The sequence below is a fragment of the Pygoscelis adeliae genome, unplaced genomic scaffold (assembly GCF_000699105.1).
Source record: "Pygoscelis adeliae isolate BGI_AS28 unplaced genomic scaffold, ASM69910v1 Scaffold166, whole genome shotgun sequence".
Classification (NCBI taxonomy): Eukaryota; Metazoa; Chordata; class Aves; order Sphenisciformes; family Spheniscidae; genus Pygoscelis; species Pygoscelis adeliae.
The window spans coordinates 3,579,983-3,598,156 of record NW_008825156.1 but is presented as its reverse complement, the minus strand read 5'-3'; the positions used below and the strand labels follow the sequence as shown (position 1 = coordinate 3,598,156).

Sequence of the window (18,174 nt, the reverse complement as noted above, 5' to 3'; positions counted from 1 at the left end):
TAGTCTTGTTAAACATGGGGATGCGTGCCTGGAAGCAGATGAATGTCCATGTTCATGGAAAGGAAAGGAATACTTTCCAGGTGACCAAGTCATTTCTTCCTGTCATACATGGTAAGCAGAGATCTATTTAGGTGATTATTTCATTTTAGTTGTTTATTTATGGGTTGATTTTTCTTTCATGTTTCTTAATCATAAATTTCACACCAGATTCTGGTAGATCATCTACCCTAATTTTGTATTTACACTTGTTCAAAGAGCTATTAAAATGACGTTTTTTTAGGGTTTGTTGTTTCAAGGAACTTGTACATAAGAAAATAAGAGCTATTTGAGAATTTTTTTTAAAAAAGCTTGATTTAGAAAAATCATTGTTTTGATTATCAAGGTAATCTAAACTAATATTCCTTGGCCAGTGTTCCTAAAGTACAGGTAAAATCCTTCAAATATTACACCTGAGTGACATTTGTTAAAGCTTTTTACTTATTCATTTTCACATTTAGCATTGAATTTGAGCAGTCTAAGGACCTGAAACATAACCCTGTGGCCATAAGTATATGCCCGCTACAATGATAAATTAAGGAGAGTAATCAGCAACATCATGTACTGAGCATAGTAACAGATGAATTGGTTGCTAATTTTGCATGTGTGGATAAGATAACTCATTAATTAGTCGGCTTTTAAAGGAAGTGTTCCAATAGACAGAGGTTGATAAGATCACTCAAATACATGCAGAAACCTACTCCTTTTACTATCCAGCGTTGTAAATGCAGCACATGCCCTACAGCTACGTTACTCTGCAAAGTTTCCTTGAGCACCCTCAGTAGAACGTGGTACACTACCATTTCAATAAGCTTCACAAGAGCTAAGATGTGAAAATGTACCACATCTGCATGATCCTGAAACAAAGTTGTTTCCTGATGGTCCCCGCCTGTTTTCTTCTCTGACCGCTGTTGAATGTTGCAAGCTGGCACTAAGCAGCACTATTTGTCTTACCGGAGCCTCAGAAAAATCAGCTGTACTGTCAAGCATCAAGATACTATGGTAGTGGTGTAGCCTCTAGCTTCTCAGCAGAGCAGTTCCTTTTTTTGTCCTCCTCTTTTAGCTTACCAGGAACATCTAACTGGTGTCACCTGGTAAACTACTGCTCCTGGCCTGCACAGCTCAGTATAGCCTACTATGGTGAAGGCTTGTCCAGTCAGCACTAATCACTGCCTTGTCTGGATGTCGTTGCCCCCTCCAGCCTTGTGCTGACTGCCTACCTCTGCCTCTCGTCAGGTCCTCAGTATCTGCTCTAGAAGAAATTTGTAGCCCTTTGGTCGACTGGTGAAGCGACTTACAAGCCATCTCCACTGGGCAGGCAGGTAAAGCGACCCGGGTTATTCACCCCCTTATTTCCAAAGGCCTCTCCAATTGGACCTGGTGTGGGATTGCTTGCATCAGAAAGAACTATTGTATCCCATTTAATCTGTATAAGACTTCACCAAAGGCAGCAGCAGTGCAGGCAGAAAGATACTGGATATTTAGCCTTCTCTTTTTTTCTGGGGCCAGAAATGGGCCAGGCCCATTAAATCATGTACAAATCCTTAAGATTGTCATGGATTTTCTAGTCTTCCACGTCCAGAAGCAAAGACAGATTAAGTGATAATGGCTTTTTGGCAATCAGTTGTCCACTGACAGATAGGAAGTCTGCAACAAGCTCTGCTTGATACAAAGTGCAGAAAGTCTTTGAGATTGCTGTGTGTGTATGCAGGGATGTATTTGATATGTCAAGGGAAATGTGCATTTTTGCTCGTGCAAGGCATGAGAATACTCATGAAAAAAAACCTACTTGGGCCCTCATAGCAGTTATAATGACTTTAGTGTTATTTATTGCACAGAAATAGTGTGTGTTGATACTAAATATCATCTTATTCATATCTGATGTAGTATTAACAACATAACTATTAATCTGATTTGTCTATTGAACAGTAAAATGGCAAATAAAATAATTTCTTAAATTGGCAAAACTACCAGTGGAGTGTCAGGAACTTTCAACCCAAGCTCTGGGGTCTGGCTGAACTGCGGTTCTAGGTTTCCCAAGTTTGGTTTTCAGTGCAACTTCCTCATACTGTTTACACGTGCTGGCAAGATTAAACACAAAAGGTTATTACACTAACTGAAGGTATCAGAGCAGCATTTTGGTGCTGTGCTGTGCAAGGTAGGATGGGTGGTGCAGTTAGCTATGCTGGTTTGCTGTCATACATCGAGACCATTGAACAAATGCTGGTTAATCTCTGTGGGCTGCTGAATTGGGCCTTCTGTGTTCTTAAACAAATACTTCTTGGAAATAGTTTTTTAAAAAGCTAGTTGGAGTTTGGAAGATGCTAGTAGCTCTGCTTTTCCAACGAGGACTTTCTAGATTCTGGTAACTAAATGTTAGTTTACTTAGTATGAAACAAGACTGGTGCAGAGGACTTCGAAGACATTGTGTACTTCTTAAGCCCCTCCTTCTGACTGTAAACGTGTTAAGACTCCTGAACAAGAAAGTATGCGAAGGAGCTCCCTACCCTTTACATGTTAAGAAATGTTTCTGCACGAGCCCTTAACAGAGCAGCATGTGGAGGAGGGTTTGAATAGGCCAAGAGTAAAACTAAAACCTAATGTCTCACAGGGAGCATGAGAAGCAGCACTTATTTTTTCAGTCCAAATATAATTTCTTCTATTTGCCTGTCTCTCCATTGGATTGATTAGGTTCCTGCCTTAGGTACAGCTTTGAGGTGACTAGAGTTAGCTGGGTGAGTCCTACTGCCATCTACTTGTGCTTTGGTACAGCAAACACTTTTCACATCTCGTACTTTTAACTTATTTTAGCCATGTGCTTAGTGTATTTATATATGTAGTTACACAAAACACAAGCAGTGGGCCAAATCAATGATGGGATAAGCGGAGTCTTGGAAAATCTGCAAAATTACTCCAGGTTGTAAGGGAGCAGAAGGAAACACGATGCTACTAGTAATTGGAGCTGCCTAGATTTTCTAGATAATTGCTGCTCTTTTGCAAACAGATGCCAAACATTAGTGATTTGTCAAATACTTTCGTAAGTCAGATTAATGACAACTTTAGTTGTAAAATGTGAAGCATTCATTTAATCAGGAAACTGAAAATTCAGTATTTTTGAAAATGAAGTTAGATATGTGCCAAAATTATATCACATGCTGTATTTAGCTTAACCTGTATTTATAAAATATACCTGTAGGAAAGCTGTATCAGGGCACGAGCTCTGCTGTCTTTATCGAGGGAAGTTTTTAGTGTTCAGGTGATTTAGAAACATAAAAAAATAACATTTTAAAAATGATGTGGATACAGGAAGTGAAATTCTAACTATTATTTATAAATCTTATGTCATTTCTGAAAGTGTTTAGATTGCAAGAGGGTGATGCAGAAAGAGACATAGTATCTGGTACTGCAAAGCCTTGCTGTTAGGCAGTTACAAAGCAAAGGTAGTTCAGAAGGGTCTGAACAGTCACTTAGTTTATGTGTGATGAAAGTGTTTTGATGCTTAAGGTGGCTATAGACAGAATTCGAACTATTCTGGAAGCCCCTAAACTGTTAGGCTAGGGTTTGGGGATGATAATACCTAGGCATCTGAAAAAAAAAATGCCCAACAACCCGAAACATGGTTCTTTTAAGGAACCTAAGCACCAAAATAGTGCTACTGAAATTTTTCCTTTGCACTTCTGTGAAATTCTCGTTCAAGCAGAGAGTGAGTAAAGACTGTATTAACAGGACACATTGCTTGTTGATTCTAAGATTCAGCTCGTATAGAAACAAATGTTCTGTGAGAAGCTGAAAAAGAAAGCTTTATCCTTGTGGCACGTTATTGATGTGAGTTACTGGAGAATAAATTTTATTACTTTGGGTGGCAGTTTTTGATTTCTTGTTTCAACAAGAGAAATGCCCTTTTGGTGTCTATATATTCTGGAACCTGTAAACTCTAACAGGAAGAAACACACAGACTGTATGGGTTCAATATGTACATTTTTTCCCAGAGAATCAATTTATATATGCTGCTTCTAGTTAACATTTCAAAATGCTTCTGTCCACAGTCGTCATACTTGCCTGGCTTTTGGTTTTTTTGCTTCTTAGTGCAATAGCTGTAATAATTTGTCCGTGGTTAGAGTTGATATTACCATTATTGGTCATACATTTTTCAGCATTTGCCAGCATGGATCATTCCAATGTACCTTCCATCCTTGCCCATCAATGTGTACTGCGTATGGGGATCGGCATTACAGAACGTTTGATGGACTAACATTTGACTTTGTTGGAACTTGTAAGGTTTACCTAGTGAAGGTAAGACTTTTTTGTAAAGCCTCTGTAAAACTGGATTTTAAAACTACCTGTTAAAAACTATCCTTCTACTTATTTCCTATCTGTACATTTTATTGAGTCCTACATACTGTTTTTTAAGCTTTCATGTTGCTTAGACTTTGAATCATACATAACATAATTATACACTGAGATTTCTGCTAATTGAACTATGTAACAATATACATATTTATATTAGTATATTTTAAAGTGTCCATTTCTTCTTTTTTTTTCTTCAGGGTACTTCTTCAACCAGTTTTTCTATTATTATAGAGAATATTAACTGCTTTAATACCGGAATCATTTGCAGAAAAAACATTTTCATTAATATTGGAAAATCTTTTTTAATATTTGATGATGAAACTGGAAATCCAGTAAGTTTCAGTCTTTAACACTGATCAAAAGGTAGCATATGTACTTCTCTGGGATTTTTTTCTTTCATTAGCAAAAACTGACTGTGTCACTTAAGTAGCAGAGGCGTAAATATCTTTACCATGAATGCTGATCACATCTGAATTGGTCAATAGAAGCCTTAAACAAAATCTTGTCTATATTTCACGAAAATGTTAGATGAGATGATCGTAATTCTTTTGTTTAGACTTAATTCCTGTTTAGTGTCTTAGGAAAAATCCAGATATTTTTAAGTCAGTGGGAGTTTTGCTACTAACTCCACTAGAACTAAGAGTTACTTAGTCTAGTCTAGAATGTATAGAAGGAATATTCCTATACAGCTGTAAAAAATAAATTGCAGTCCCTGGTATATCCTCCACAGCCTTAACTTCATTTTTCTTTTGGCCAAACTGCAAACTCTATTGCTGTAAATATTTAGTGTATTTAATAATTTTAGTATAAATAGTACTATTTACAGTTTATAGACTGACTATACAAAGGTAGTTGTGTCTCTTTGTATGAGGTATTGTGTAATTAAACCAAACATCTTAGTCCATTCCAAATAATTCGGAAGCTGATTGTTATTGGATGGGGAGAAGAATGCTTTATGTAAATAAGATGGCAATCTCTGGACATATTTAGGCAATTCCTTATTTCAAGAAGATGCTCCATGCATCTTTATACCTATCTACATTCAAAAAAAGCGTGTGGCTAAGACCTTTTGAATGCAATAATGTATAACTAAGTGAAAATCATAACCAGGAACCTTAAGACTGATTTTTTTTTTTTTTTTTAACCTCGCAGATGAACCATTAACATTTTAATTTTCACTCCAGTTGCTGTTACCCATCCTGTAAATTTGATATAAAATCAACTTTTAAAATACGAAAATTGTAAAAATACACACAGTTCACAATCAAAATCCATACCACTTTTGTTTAAGCATTTTTCCCTGTGTGTGGCCTTCTGTCAGTTTTTGGACTTCTGTCTGGGAAGAGTGTCGTTCATTTTATTTAGGTGTTTCATTTCCTGTCAAGTGAACATTTTGTGAAGACATTGCTTACATTATAAGCTGCCTTGTTTTATTTTGAACAGAGCTTATCTAGTTACATAGATGAACTACAAAAAATACAGTTATGGAAAGCTGGATTTTTCACTGTTGTTCACTTTCCTGATGAGCACACCACCATTCTTTGGGATCAGAGAACAACAGTTCATGTACAGATGGGTCATCAGTGGCAGGTAAGTGGAAGTCAACACTCTTATTGCCATTTCTTTGAGGTATTTAGGTAAGTCTTATTAAGTAAGACATGTTATCATTATTCAGAGAATAGACAATGTGTCAGAAATCATATAGGAACTCTGGCAGAGTCAAGGAGAGAAGCATTCAACTACCTTGTCAATTAAAATACTCATTTACTTTTTTTTTTCCCAGTGACTACTTACTGTCTAACTTCTGTAACAACAGAAACAAATAACTTTGAGGCAACATTCTCCTTCAGCACTCATTCTTTATGACTGGAGCAGGTGTTATTTTGCTGAAGCATAAAAAAGCACATAGCTAGCAAACAGGTCACTTCTGTGAACAAAAGATCAGCTCCTTTCTCAAAGGCTTGGAGATACTTAGTTGAAAGGGAATAATACTGATATTGTAAAAATAAAATATTTTCCATAGCTTTATTATCACAAAGAGCTGAACTGTTTTGGCTGAAATTTAGCTGAAAAGAATCAAATTCTGACAAACTTATAATTAAGCAACTGAAGACAGGAACTTAAAAAGCAAGTTTTGAAAAGTCGTGGCTGGTAGTGTTTTGTATCATGTGGAAATATGGGGGTTTTTATCTCTCTCTCTCTCTCTCTCTCTCTTTTCCCAGGGTGAATTGACTGGATTATGTGGAAATTTTGATTTGAAGACAGTAAATGAATTGAGGACTCCAGATAACTTTGAATTAACAAACTCACAAGAGTTTGGAAACAGCTGGACAGCTGTAGAGGTACATAGTAAAAAGAATGTGTTTGCTAGTAGATTTTTTGCTGTTATATAATTTATCTAGAATGAAATCAGAAATTTGTTCCTGGAAGTATCAATCAGGCAGCAATGCAAATGGCAACATCAATGGTTCTTACAGATATCATAATCCATTAAGGAGAAGAAAGTAATCACCTTTATTTCTACACAGTGCTATAGTGTAGAGAAAAATGCTGTACAATATTCTGAATTTACAAGTGGTTTTGAAGATGTTGTTTAAACAGTAGTCATTTTTTTTACGTAATGGAAGAATTGTGGGTTCACTTTAGACTCTGTTGTCAGTTTAGCTGATCTTTCATAGCTGGGAAATATTTAACTGTGAAACCGTAGCAATGAAAAGAAAAAATATTCTTTCCATATGTTGTAAAGTTAAAAATTGAACTTTTTTAACGTCATGTGTCTAGTGTTGTTCATAGAAATGTTCCTTCCTAGTAGTTAGAATAAAAAGATCTGATTTCTGACACTTCTAATATATGTCGTCCGAGTGAACTTTGTTATGTATGTAAGCTAGACTATTCAGGTGTAAGGACTGCAGATTGGGACTGCATGGCAGCTCTGTTTACACCTATATGTACGTATGTGTTTTTCTGCTGCTCTCAGTCAAATGAGAGAACATTTCTTCAGATTGTGTACTTTTCCTTTTCTGCAGATTAGCATCTCCTTTTAATTCTATACCTTAGTTTGGCTTTAGTTTCATAAATGAAGCATTTGTTTTGTGTTTTACATCTCTTTTTAAAAAAAACAAAACAAAACTATGCTTTCCAAGTTCAAACACAAAGTGGTTATGAAACAAGTTTCTCACCTTGATTTTGCTTTCTGGTTAAGTGTGTTGACAGCTCTGACATTCGAAATCCATGCGGTTTGAATCCCCTTAGAGAGCCATTTGCCAAGAAGGAATGTGGAATACTGTTAAGTGAAGCATTTGAAGCTTGCCATCCAGTGGTGAGTTGTGGTCACGTATAGAAAGATGTGAAAGTGAACATATCACTAGAGAAACTTTACTCTTCAACTCGCATCACTTTACATCTTCATCTTGTCTTCCATAACATAATAATTGTGACTACTATAGCAAAAGAGAATACGAAGAAAGTCTAACCCATACCTATTCTGATTCTAAAATGTGAATGATTCTAAAATGTGAATGATTCTAAAATGTAAACTGGACCTGTAATGACTATCTGCACTTAGCTGACCTAGACAGTAAGCCACTTTGGCACCAATTTAGCATTCTACAATATGGGTAGTCCTATTAGCCCACTTTGTAATTAACACAGACAAAATTTTACCCAATTTTTGTGTTATCTTTTTTTTTATCCCAAGCACTATTTGCATAAACATAACCACTTGTTTTATTTTGCTCAAATGTATTATATAGCATGCACATTTTTCAGGCATATTTAAATAAACTGGAAGTTTCATCTAGGCGGTATCAGATGTGAAGAACTCATTCCTAGAAAAAAGATGGATGTATCTCCTCACTCAGGCAACCATCTAAGGAGATAAATGAGCCATACAACATGTTCTGACAGTCAACAGGCTCAGGTTCAGTTGGAGAATTGGGGAGGGGGGGGATGGTGGGGGGACTGATTTCCAGAGCTAGGTCTTATATGGAAAATGACATACCCCAAGATGTTCAGGTATTGACACTGTGTGCATGGCTTAAAGAGTGTAAGTGTCAGAATGGTTCCTAGGGAGAAAGGAGATTTCATATGAAAGACAACCAGGAATCTTGCAGGGTTGCTTTGTATGTTATTTTGGAAGAAAGTGGAAGCAGATGTTAAAGTTGTATTAATGTAACATTGGTTTAGTCCACTGTATAAGGTAGGTAGCAACTAAGTTCCTCATAACTGTGTAGGTATTACTGAAGTGTAAATCCATATAGAATGTGTAACCATTCAATAAGCAAATTAGCATTGACTGTTTTCATAGAAATTTTGTCACTTAAGACAAGACTTCAAAATAATCTAAGGGAAAAATCACAAATTTGCCTGTGAAATTGTCTAATAATATGAAGAGAATGAACCACTCTCACATGAAAAAAAGTTTTCCATCTACTTTATTATTCCTTACTTTTTATATATATCTAACTTTCTTAACACTTCTGAGATTTGTTGATTTGTGATCAGTTCAGAGAGAGTTTCTCTTATTTCATAAGCTTCTTTGTAGTTTATTGTGGTTTAAATATTACAAAACCATACAAAACACAAGCTCACATAAGCATCTCAGTGTGCATGTTCGTAATGGGTCATTGACTTAATTGTGTTACTAAGTACTGTACAAGATTTTATGATGTGTTCTAATAAACTGTTTTTCTTGTGTTTCAGGAAACATTTAAATTAAAATCTTTAACACTTTGAAGTCTTATATATTAAATTTTGAAAGACTAATAGCTTTGTATTGAGGTGATTGTTGCCAGTGTCTGTATGAATATTTTTGATAAGTGATACTTATATTTCCAGATTGACGTCACCTGGTTTTACTCAAACTGCTTGACAGATACATGTGGTTGTAACCAAGGAGGTGACTGTGAGTGTTTCTGTACAAGTGTATCAGCATATGCCCATCAGTGCTGCCAGCATGGAGTTGCTATAGACTGGAGGTCCCCTAGAGTGTGTCGTAAGTTTACTTAACTAGCATTGCCAGTGGCTGTCACTGTCTGCATTCATGAGACACAGACCTGAAAAATCAATCACGTTAAGTTATCTGGGGCCATGAATTGAATCACTGAGCCACACTGATAGGAAGATGAGTGGGTGCCTCTCACTGCCCTCCGTATTCATTTTGGTCCAGCTGGATTACATGGTTCTTTCCATATTTGTGGGTGGTACTCTTCTATTTTTATTTCCTTGTCCTATCATGTGAAAGGAGAAGTCATGGGAAGTCTGTATTAGGATGTGGCATGTGTCCTTCAAAGCAAAGTTGCAAAGTTAACAGCTCAAGTAATTTCCATGTTCAGGAGGACTTCACTTCTTGACAGGGTCTAGGAAACATAGCTGCCTTACTACTGCCCCCAAAGCAAGTATGAAATATAAAGGTCTTCTGAAGAAAAACAAGTAGGTTTTTAAGCAGGACTTTGTCATTACCTTAGTACCCCTATTCAACAATGCTTAGAAGTTGCAAAAAAATCTGAGGCCTTTTTGTATGGCACCTAGTGCAAATGCCTAAAAAGAGACAGTAATTTCCTCAAAGATGTGACAAAAAAGGGAAAGATGGAAAGAATGGAAGGAAACAAGCATTTTTCTAACTGCAGTTGCACAGAGAGAGTATGCAGCTAGTTCAAAGTCACACAGCAAATTTGCCGTAGAGCGAGAGGATTACTCTTAATATTTTATATATAAATGGTATGTGTGTTTTAATGTGAGCACGGAAAGAAGCAAAGCTTAGTCTTAACCACTAGAGGTCACAAAAAGACAGCTGTAGGTATGTAAGCTTAGTATTTCCTGCTAGGAAACAGTATTTTATTTAAATCAGTGTAGTTTAAATTAGTATTTTATTTAAAGCAGTAAATATTTGGCAATATTTTTTTAAATAAATGTTTGTGTATGATCTAACTTGGCCAAGCATTTGGCTTACCTCTTAATTGTAAAGGGTAATAGAAAACCTGCTTATCAGTAGAATGCCTGCAACTGCATTTCTTTTCTTTTTATTTTTTAGCTTATGATTGTGAATATTTCAACAAAGGTAAGTCCTAAAGGAGCTGATAAAATGTCAATAGAATCTTTGGTTTCTTTATATAAGTCTTAGTACTTTGTGTAAAAATAATTGTGTTAATTAAAACAGTTGCGAATGATTATATTATTTCTATACAGCCAAGATTCTGTTTTAGTGGTTTAATTTGCTTTTTCAAAGGGTTTTAATTTCATAATCTTTTTTTATTCCTGGGTCTTTCCCAAAAATATGTGTTTAACTCATTTTCTTTGCGTTTATGGATCATGATTAGTAAATCATTAAGTAATTAATAGACTACTCAACCCAATAGTACTAGTGGCACTACTTGCTTAAGGCATACTTACTGCAGTTCAAAACTGATACCCAGTGGGTCTGTTAAACCAATCATGATCTTCTGTGCAGCCTCCAGAGGGAGCTAGCTATTAAGATATTTCAACTTTTTGTGCCCAAACGGAGAATAACTCTCCATTTAGGTATGTCTGACCTAACTTTAAGTTCCTGAGTGACAAGCATTGCTGCTGCATTAGAATGGCTCTCAGAGAGAGGTGGAAAACTTGTACAAGGTGCTAGAGTAAACCTTGAATCTGCACTGGGTGCTATATTGCTGCATTAACACTGGAATATACATTCAGACTATTTTAAAGTTACATTGCGAGTGTCTGCATAGTTAGACGTGGTATACATACAAGCACTGCAAGCCAGCTTGATGTGAGGAATGGTCAGGACTCCTGCTATTTATTCTATAACTCTTTTTATCAAGCTTGTGTAGAATCCTGTCTATCCAGATGGCTCGTGATATTTTGGTCTTCTGTTAGACTCCATATTACAGCAGCTCACCCCCGGAAAGATATTGGAGAGGGACTGAGTTTAAATTAGACGAGACTTGTGCAGCATGCCAGGCCCAAACAATATGGCCAAGAAATTTACATTTTCTGATATACCGACTGCTGAAAAGATTTTTGACTGGGGTCAAATTGCTAATGCAGTGGAATTTTATCTAAATCACTATTTAAGCCTTTAAATTAATTTAAATAAAGGCCAGTTAAATATAAGAGGTGATTGCAGTTTTACATTTCCTTTTTGGTTTGTTTTGTTTCATAAATGAAATATAGTCTGATGCTAGATAATCTTACTGCAGTTGTAACAGATCGAAAGTGCAGTACCTCTAACATCTGTGGTAGTAGTGAAATGAAGTTCGATGAAAACATATACTTTTAAAGTGTGTTATTAGTTTTACTTGTTACTTATTAGTTTTACTTGTTACTGTGAATTCTCACTGACAGAAATTAGTTGAAATAGTGGAGAGTTTTGCATGTGACCAGCTTGTAATAAACACGATTATCATGTACTTCTCACTTTGTATCTTCCTACTGTTTGCTAATCCAGCTCATCAGTATTCAACATAGGATGTTTCAGAGCTGCCAATGGGGAAAAAAATCATCTCTATGCTGAAGATTTTCTTCTCTACCTCAAATATAGTAGCATTGCCCAGAATTACTTAGTTTTGGAGACAGGAAGGTTAAGAAACTTTCTTAGACCAGAGAGAGGTTTTCTCTGTGTAACTTTGTCATGAATCCAGAGTGAAATAGTTCCAGTCCTACTAGAAGCAGGAGCCGGAAGCCTTTTGTCTTTGGTAAGGGGAAATTCTCAACTGGTACCTGTGGTTTCTCAAGTTTTGGATGGGCCTGAGATATGAGACTTAAACACAAAATAACATTTCCAGAACATTAGATGTTTTAAGTAATTCTAAAAATGTTTTTCAACTCCCTGCACTGAAGGTAACCAGGTATTGCTGTACATGTTTAGCTAGGCATGGGCTTGTGTCCTAACTGGCCACCTATTTATGCCATTACAGTCTAAAACTCTGGTTGTAGTGCAGCCTCATTAGGATTTCAAAACTCTTAATAAATTTTAAGGTTAGGGAGAACCAGAATATGAGGGCGGGCTGCAAACTGCAGTCCAAACTTTTAACCTGTGGGAACAGACTTTAAGGGTTAATGGTATTAGCTGCAACTATCAGCTGAGAAGTTTTGGGAAACTTCTACCTTAGATGTATGCTTGCCGCATCCTGGCTTGTGGTTAAAATGGTAGTGAGGTGAATTGCTCAGGTGTGGTCTAAAATGCCTGGTTTTAACAGAGAAGTTTACAAAAATAATTTCGAATAACATTTAAAAATAAACTTTAAAATACTTTTCTGCAGTGAAATTGGAACTAAGTGAGGAGGTGTGACACTAAGATTTGTGAAATTATAACCACATCCTTCTGGCTTTTTTTACTTATAGGTAAAATACAACCATTCTTTTGCTTATGATGCTGATTTCTTCCTGTCTCACTTCCCAGTGGTTACATTTGTATCTACACTGTTCAAGGAGTTCTTCAATACTTGATGACAACAAACTTTTATTCCCTGCAAAATGCCTCACACATTGGACACTAATAAAATAGGTTTTAAAGACTAGTAAGAAGTGTATAATCAGTTCAACCATACAAATAAACAGTTTAGAGGGATCTCAGGGTAGTCTGTAGAACACTATTTACTTCTAAATCAAATAGCGAGGAGTCAGCTAACTTTAATAAAGTGACTATGAAACCAAAGTGGATGAGAGGGAGGAAAAAGAGAAGCTAATAATGAATCTTGAAAATTGAAACTAGGTATTTTGGACAGTTTTCAGAACAGGTATTTTCTGAAGGAGTTTGGCTTTGTTTTGGTTGTCATTATAGTTTAGCGCATGGCACCTAGAGCTATTTTCAGAGTAGAGAGATGTGTTTTTATTTATGTGCTGTATCATAATATTTAGAGCTCAAGCATTTGTGACACTTGACATGAAAGGTAATTCTGATTTTTTTTTTTTTTCCCCCCTCAACAGCTCTGGGAAAGGGCCCATACAAACTGGTCAGCTATTTGGATGGAGAATTTGTAATGGCAGTGAAACTGGTGGATGGTGTTGTTTTGCCAGTGAAAGAAGATGATATTGTTCCTGGACATGCAGTGGGCTTTATGCTGACTTCAGGACTTTATAAACCCAAAGCACATGGTAAAGTCGCTGTAACCTAGAGGCTTAAATAAGGCAGAGCAAATTCTGCCCTTGAATACAAGCCTACATTTAAGAATAGACCTGGGTCAAAAAATATTTTCTTTATCTGTCAGGTGATTGTGCACCTTAATGTTGTCTGCCAAAATTTTCATTTGGTTGGTTTTAATTAGATGATTGTAGCTTTATAAACAGATACTTCTAGTTGAAAAGCAACAGCTCCCCCCGCCCCAACCTTCAGAAGCACCAAACCAGTGTTTGTAGCCCAGTGCTCCAGATATGTGTTGTTCCCTCCACCTTTCCTCTGGCAGAACTGGGACATGGGAAAGAATGGGAGAGAAATGATACAAGAAAAGTACTCCCTAATTCACTCGCTTTGCCACCACCGCTCATTGTCTGCCCACTTGTACAGAGATGCCCATTGTCACTAACCTGAGCTCTGTAAGAATGTATACTGCAAATTTGTCTCCTTCAGGTCCCAACTTAAGTTTCCACTGAAGGAATGTGTTGCTTGCTTATTCAGCAGACAAAAGAAGTCTTGCACACCTTCAGACAGGTGGAGAAAGCTTACAAGAATATATTCAGCACTTTGTGATGTTGATTAAATGCTAGAGTTGTCTGCATAAGCAATTTTAATGCCCACAGAGCACTTGAGTCTCAATACAGTTTTACTGTCCAGAGTCCCCTGATCAGCTCTTTGGACAGCCTGAAGGTGGCTGTCTTTGTGTAATCAAAGAAGGGATATGGGTCAGTTGAAAAAATGACAAGCATTTGATTAGTAATACTGCTGTCTGTAGAACTGACACAAGAACTCATGTAACAGAATATCCAGGGCCAGATTTCTTTTATTAGTCATAGTTTTGAGACACTTGTACATTGCGTTCAATGTAGGTTTGGAAAGGGAAGGTCAGTCCTACTGTTCTATTCCCATATAAAAATCACTCAGAATTTAACTTGGCAAATGGAATTTGTGCCTTATAGTCCAATTTGAGCAAATGGCATTTCATCATTTGGCCATGGAGGAGTTTATACAATCAGTACAATATGTTTCATATCCATGTATTCATTTATATATCTGTGTTCTTGGTTCTTTGGTACCTCAGAAAAATGGATGTGTTTCATCAGTTTCAGACAAATTGTAGACAATGGAAAGTTTTGGGCATTGATGTACTGATTGGCTATATGGCAGGTATTATAAATCACACTGACTGTCCATTGTTACTTATCAAATAGCTACTTGCTACAGACAACTAATAAAAAGATATTCACAAGTGCCACTATGTTTTTCAGGTTAATTGAACTTTTTATGCTCAGAAAACAAGTTGGTCTTCCAGAAGTGTTATACCAGAATGTGATAGTCTATCTGTTTAATAGAGACCATTTTTTCTATGCATTCTTTTTTTCAAGAAATGCTACCCAGGCCTGGAGGGTTAGTTGATTTTACAGTAGTTTAATGGCTGTTTTCAAGAGAATAGCAGAGTTTACAGCAAAACAGAATGAAGTAATTCTGTGAGCAACAGATGCCTGTAATGGGCTCAAGATCTGCCACTCTGCAATTGGTTGTACAGAGGCTTGCTTGAAATCAACAGTACTGTTTTCAGGGTAAGGTATCATGTGGGTACATTTGCCAGAAAACAGACTTTGCTGTTATTCTTAGGGGAAGGGCTAGAGAGCTGACCGCTTAGAAATTAAGACATAAAGCTGTAAGCTGAATGCAAAATCATTTTTGTAATTTATTTTTAATGAAAGGCTGAGCTCTTAAGCTATAAATTCCTGATGGCAAACGTTACTTGTAAAGCTAGATAGATGAAGCTTAAATTTTTATTAAATATATGGCTGAGTGAAGGCTGTAAACTGAAGTTCTGCTTGACTGCGGGGCTATATTCCTTTATCCTGGTGTGGGCAAATGTTTTAATCTGCTTGTATTCCTGTTGAAATCTGTAGGATATTTAGAAAACTAAATATCCATCAGAATCTAGCACTCTGCAATCTCTATACAGTATATTTTCTTACAAGATCCAGGCTATTTTCACTGATAAGGCCAAAGTCAGTTTTCATTGCTGATGCTACTAACATCAGTAGTGAGTGAGTTTACCTCAGAGTGAGTTTAGTTTATTATGCATATATCAGCAAGTAAATGAGTTCTGTGTGTTTTTTTCAGATTCCAACTTGATTTCATTTGAAACAGCTGAGAGACCAAACTATTTTCTTCAGTTGGCCTCTAATAATACTCTTGTTCTTTCTAAATGGGAGAAAAGTGAAGAGTTTCACAACAGATCTACATATGTCATTCACAAGAATACATGGCTTTCAGGATACAGTTCCTTTGAGTCATTTGCAAAACCAGGATACTTCATCCACGTTTCAGCCTCTTCAGTTGAGCTTTTGAAGTACCATCATTCAGAGGAGTTCAGACTGTCGACCCTTTTTAAACTTGTAGGTAGGTAATTAAAGTAGTATTTTATGAACAGCAGTTTGCTCCCTGTGAAAATACAGGCTAAATGGTACTGATATTTTCAGAGGTGACAAAATTGCTTATTTCTCCCCTACATCACTGGGAGCTGTGAATAATCTGTGACATGCAGGCTCAAAATCTTCTTCCCTGAGCTTTGTAGTGAGGATGAGATTCTGTTTTCTTGTCAAAAGCCATTAAATAGCCTAACACACAACTTAGCTATATTTGCCAACTAGTTTTGGAAATACATAGGCTAGTGTATAGTTTCTGGGCAATACTTGCTTTCTAGGTGGTGAGGAAATTCTTAAGGAGTAGAAGATTCATGCTGATGAATAATGAATTCACAAAGGGAATAGAAAAGAACGGAATGCACCTCTAAGAGCTAAGGTCTGTGGATGATGTTTTCTCTTCCTTTCCCTCTGATTGCCACCAACAGAGTTTTCTGTACAGTGGATTCTCATTGCAAGCTTTGTGGCCTCCTCAGAGGTCATGCCATCCAGTGCTAAGGACATTGCCTGCAGATTACACCTCCCCAACCTCGTGTTTCCCCTGAAAAACACCTTGACCTTCATCCACGTACCCACTCACAGAGGGTCTGCCTTTTGGGATGTTATCCCCTAGTGTTTCAGGCACCATCTAAGTGGAGATACATGCCTCTTCTTGGGGATCTAGATGTCTGTTTCTCTACTGTTTCTTGGAGAGCTACAGCTCTTGAATACACAATGTAGACTGCTGTGAGAGTGTTTCTACCCACTTGAGAGATTCCCATTCCTCTAATAGTAGTCCCATTCCATTGAGACATAAGGATCAGAAATGTAGGCGATATTCTTAGGACCCTTTGTATGAGCTGGATCCAGAAGTTGCTTCTACAAGAACAGATGACAAAAAACACACATTAAAAAAATCACTAATAAATCAAGCTCTTTCTTTTTTAGATTACTAAGGAAAAGAAATAATAAGAATAACTGTTTTCACATATTCTTAAACACTTGGGAACCATGTGCTGAAATGAAGATGGCCTTACAGGTCAAGAACAAGATGCAAGAAATTATATTGGCCTATAAAATAAAACAAAGCAGATTATTCATGAAACCACCTTTTGCTTTAGTGTCTGCTTGTCTTGAATACATCAGATACATCACATGCTTTCATATAACTTTATAAACTTCAGCGATAACTACTACTTGCTGAAACCACTGGCCTTTGTGTGTTATATGAAATTCCAAAATCACTACAAGTGTTTATTTTTATGTCCTAAAGCTTTTTATTGTGCTGTAATTTCAAATGCATTAGTAATTCATTTATTGGGGTAGCAGAAGTATTTTAATAGGTATTCTTGGCAATACCTTTTTTTGAAATCAGTTCTTCATTCTCTGAAACTGAAATTTGTTTTACAAGCAAAGAAAGAAAATGAAATATTGTAACAAATGAAGCATGGCCTGGCCATGTTTTACAGTGACCATGTTGAATCTCAGCACAGACAAATCTGAAGCAGGCATCGACTTCTATGACAGAAGAGGCCAACTGTATGCCTCGTGGAGCTTCTTGTTATCAAAACATTGAATTGAAGTGTTAATGGTGGCATTGTGAATCTGCCGATGTTTTGCGGTGCATTATGCTGACAGCCTAATGCAGCTGTTGACTGGCACACTCCAACTTCAGAAAAAAATGACAGATTTTGTCATTGCCAAATGCCTGTTGCCTCTTGACAAATGCTTGTAATCACAGAGCTGTTGAGGTTTTTGAACAGCAGAATTACAGAGCTAATGCTATTACCAGGATGTTCGTACAGCATTTCAAGCAAGGAACTTTCTTTGGACATAACAAAAATATCTCCTTAGTCTTTTATCTTTGAGGGAGGAATGAAGAAGGTTAAGACATGTTCCAATTCTCAGTGGTCGTCCATTAACACAGAGTGGTATGTCTTTTCAAGTGTGAAGTCTTTACCCTACAGTCATTATACCAAAAAATCCTATCTATGCCAATGGAAAACTAAAACAATTTACCTCAGCAAGTGGGATCAGATCAAATGATCAAGAGGCATTTCATTAATCACCACATCCGAGGGCTTGGGTTTCAGAGTTTTATAAGCAGAGAAACATAGAGCTCGAATCTTTCTCCAGTGTACTTTCACAAGGGCCAGCCTGCTGATGTAGGGTAATTACATGGTCTAAAAATACAGCAGCATTTGTTTAAGTTAGTGGAAAAGTTACACCAGCTCCAGAGTGCACAGGCAAAAGCATATTGAGTTTCCT

General features: G+C 36.7%; 1 protein-coding gene across 1 annotated transcript in view; it reads left to right on the top strand.

Annotated features, from left to right (window-relative positions):
* OTOG (otogelin) overlaps window positions 1-18,174 on the top strand; it is a 108,761-nt gene that overhangs the window by 52,218 nt on the left and 38,369 nt on the right. Inside the window, exons 21-30 of the mRNA XM_009328550.1 lie at window positions 4-111; window positions 4,191-4,329; window positions 4,584-4,718; window positions 5,830-5,976; window positions 6,609-6,728; window positions 7,589-7,705; window positions 9,223-9,379; window positions 10,418-10,444; window positions 13,300-13,467; window positions 15,626-15,904. Of these exons, the coding sequence (XP_009326825.1) occupies window positions 4-111; window positions 4,191-4,329; window positions 4,584-4,718; window positions 5,830-5,976; window positions 6,609-6,728; window positions 7,589-7,705; window positions 9,223-9,379; window positions 10,418-10,444; window positions 13,300-13,467; window positions 15,626-15,904 (1,397 nt within the window). The remainder of the gene's footprint in view (window positions 1-3; window positions 112-4,190; window positions 4,330-4,583; window positions 4,719-5,829; window positions 5,977-6,608; window positions 6,729-7,588; window positions 7,706-9,222; window positions 9,380-10,417; window positions 10,445-13,299; window positions 13,468-15,625; window positions 15,905-18,174) is intronic.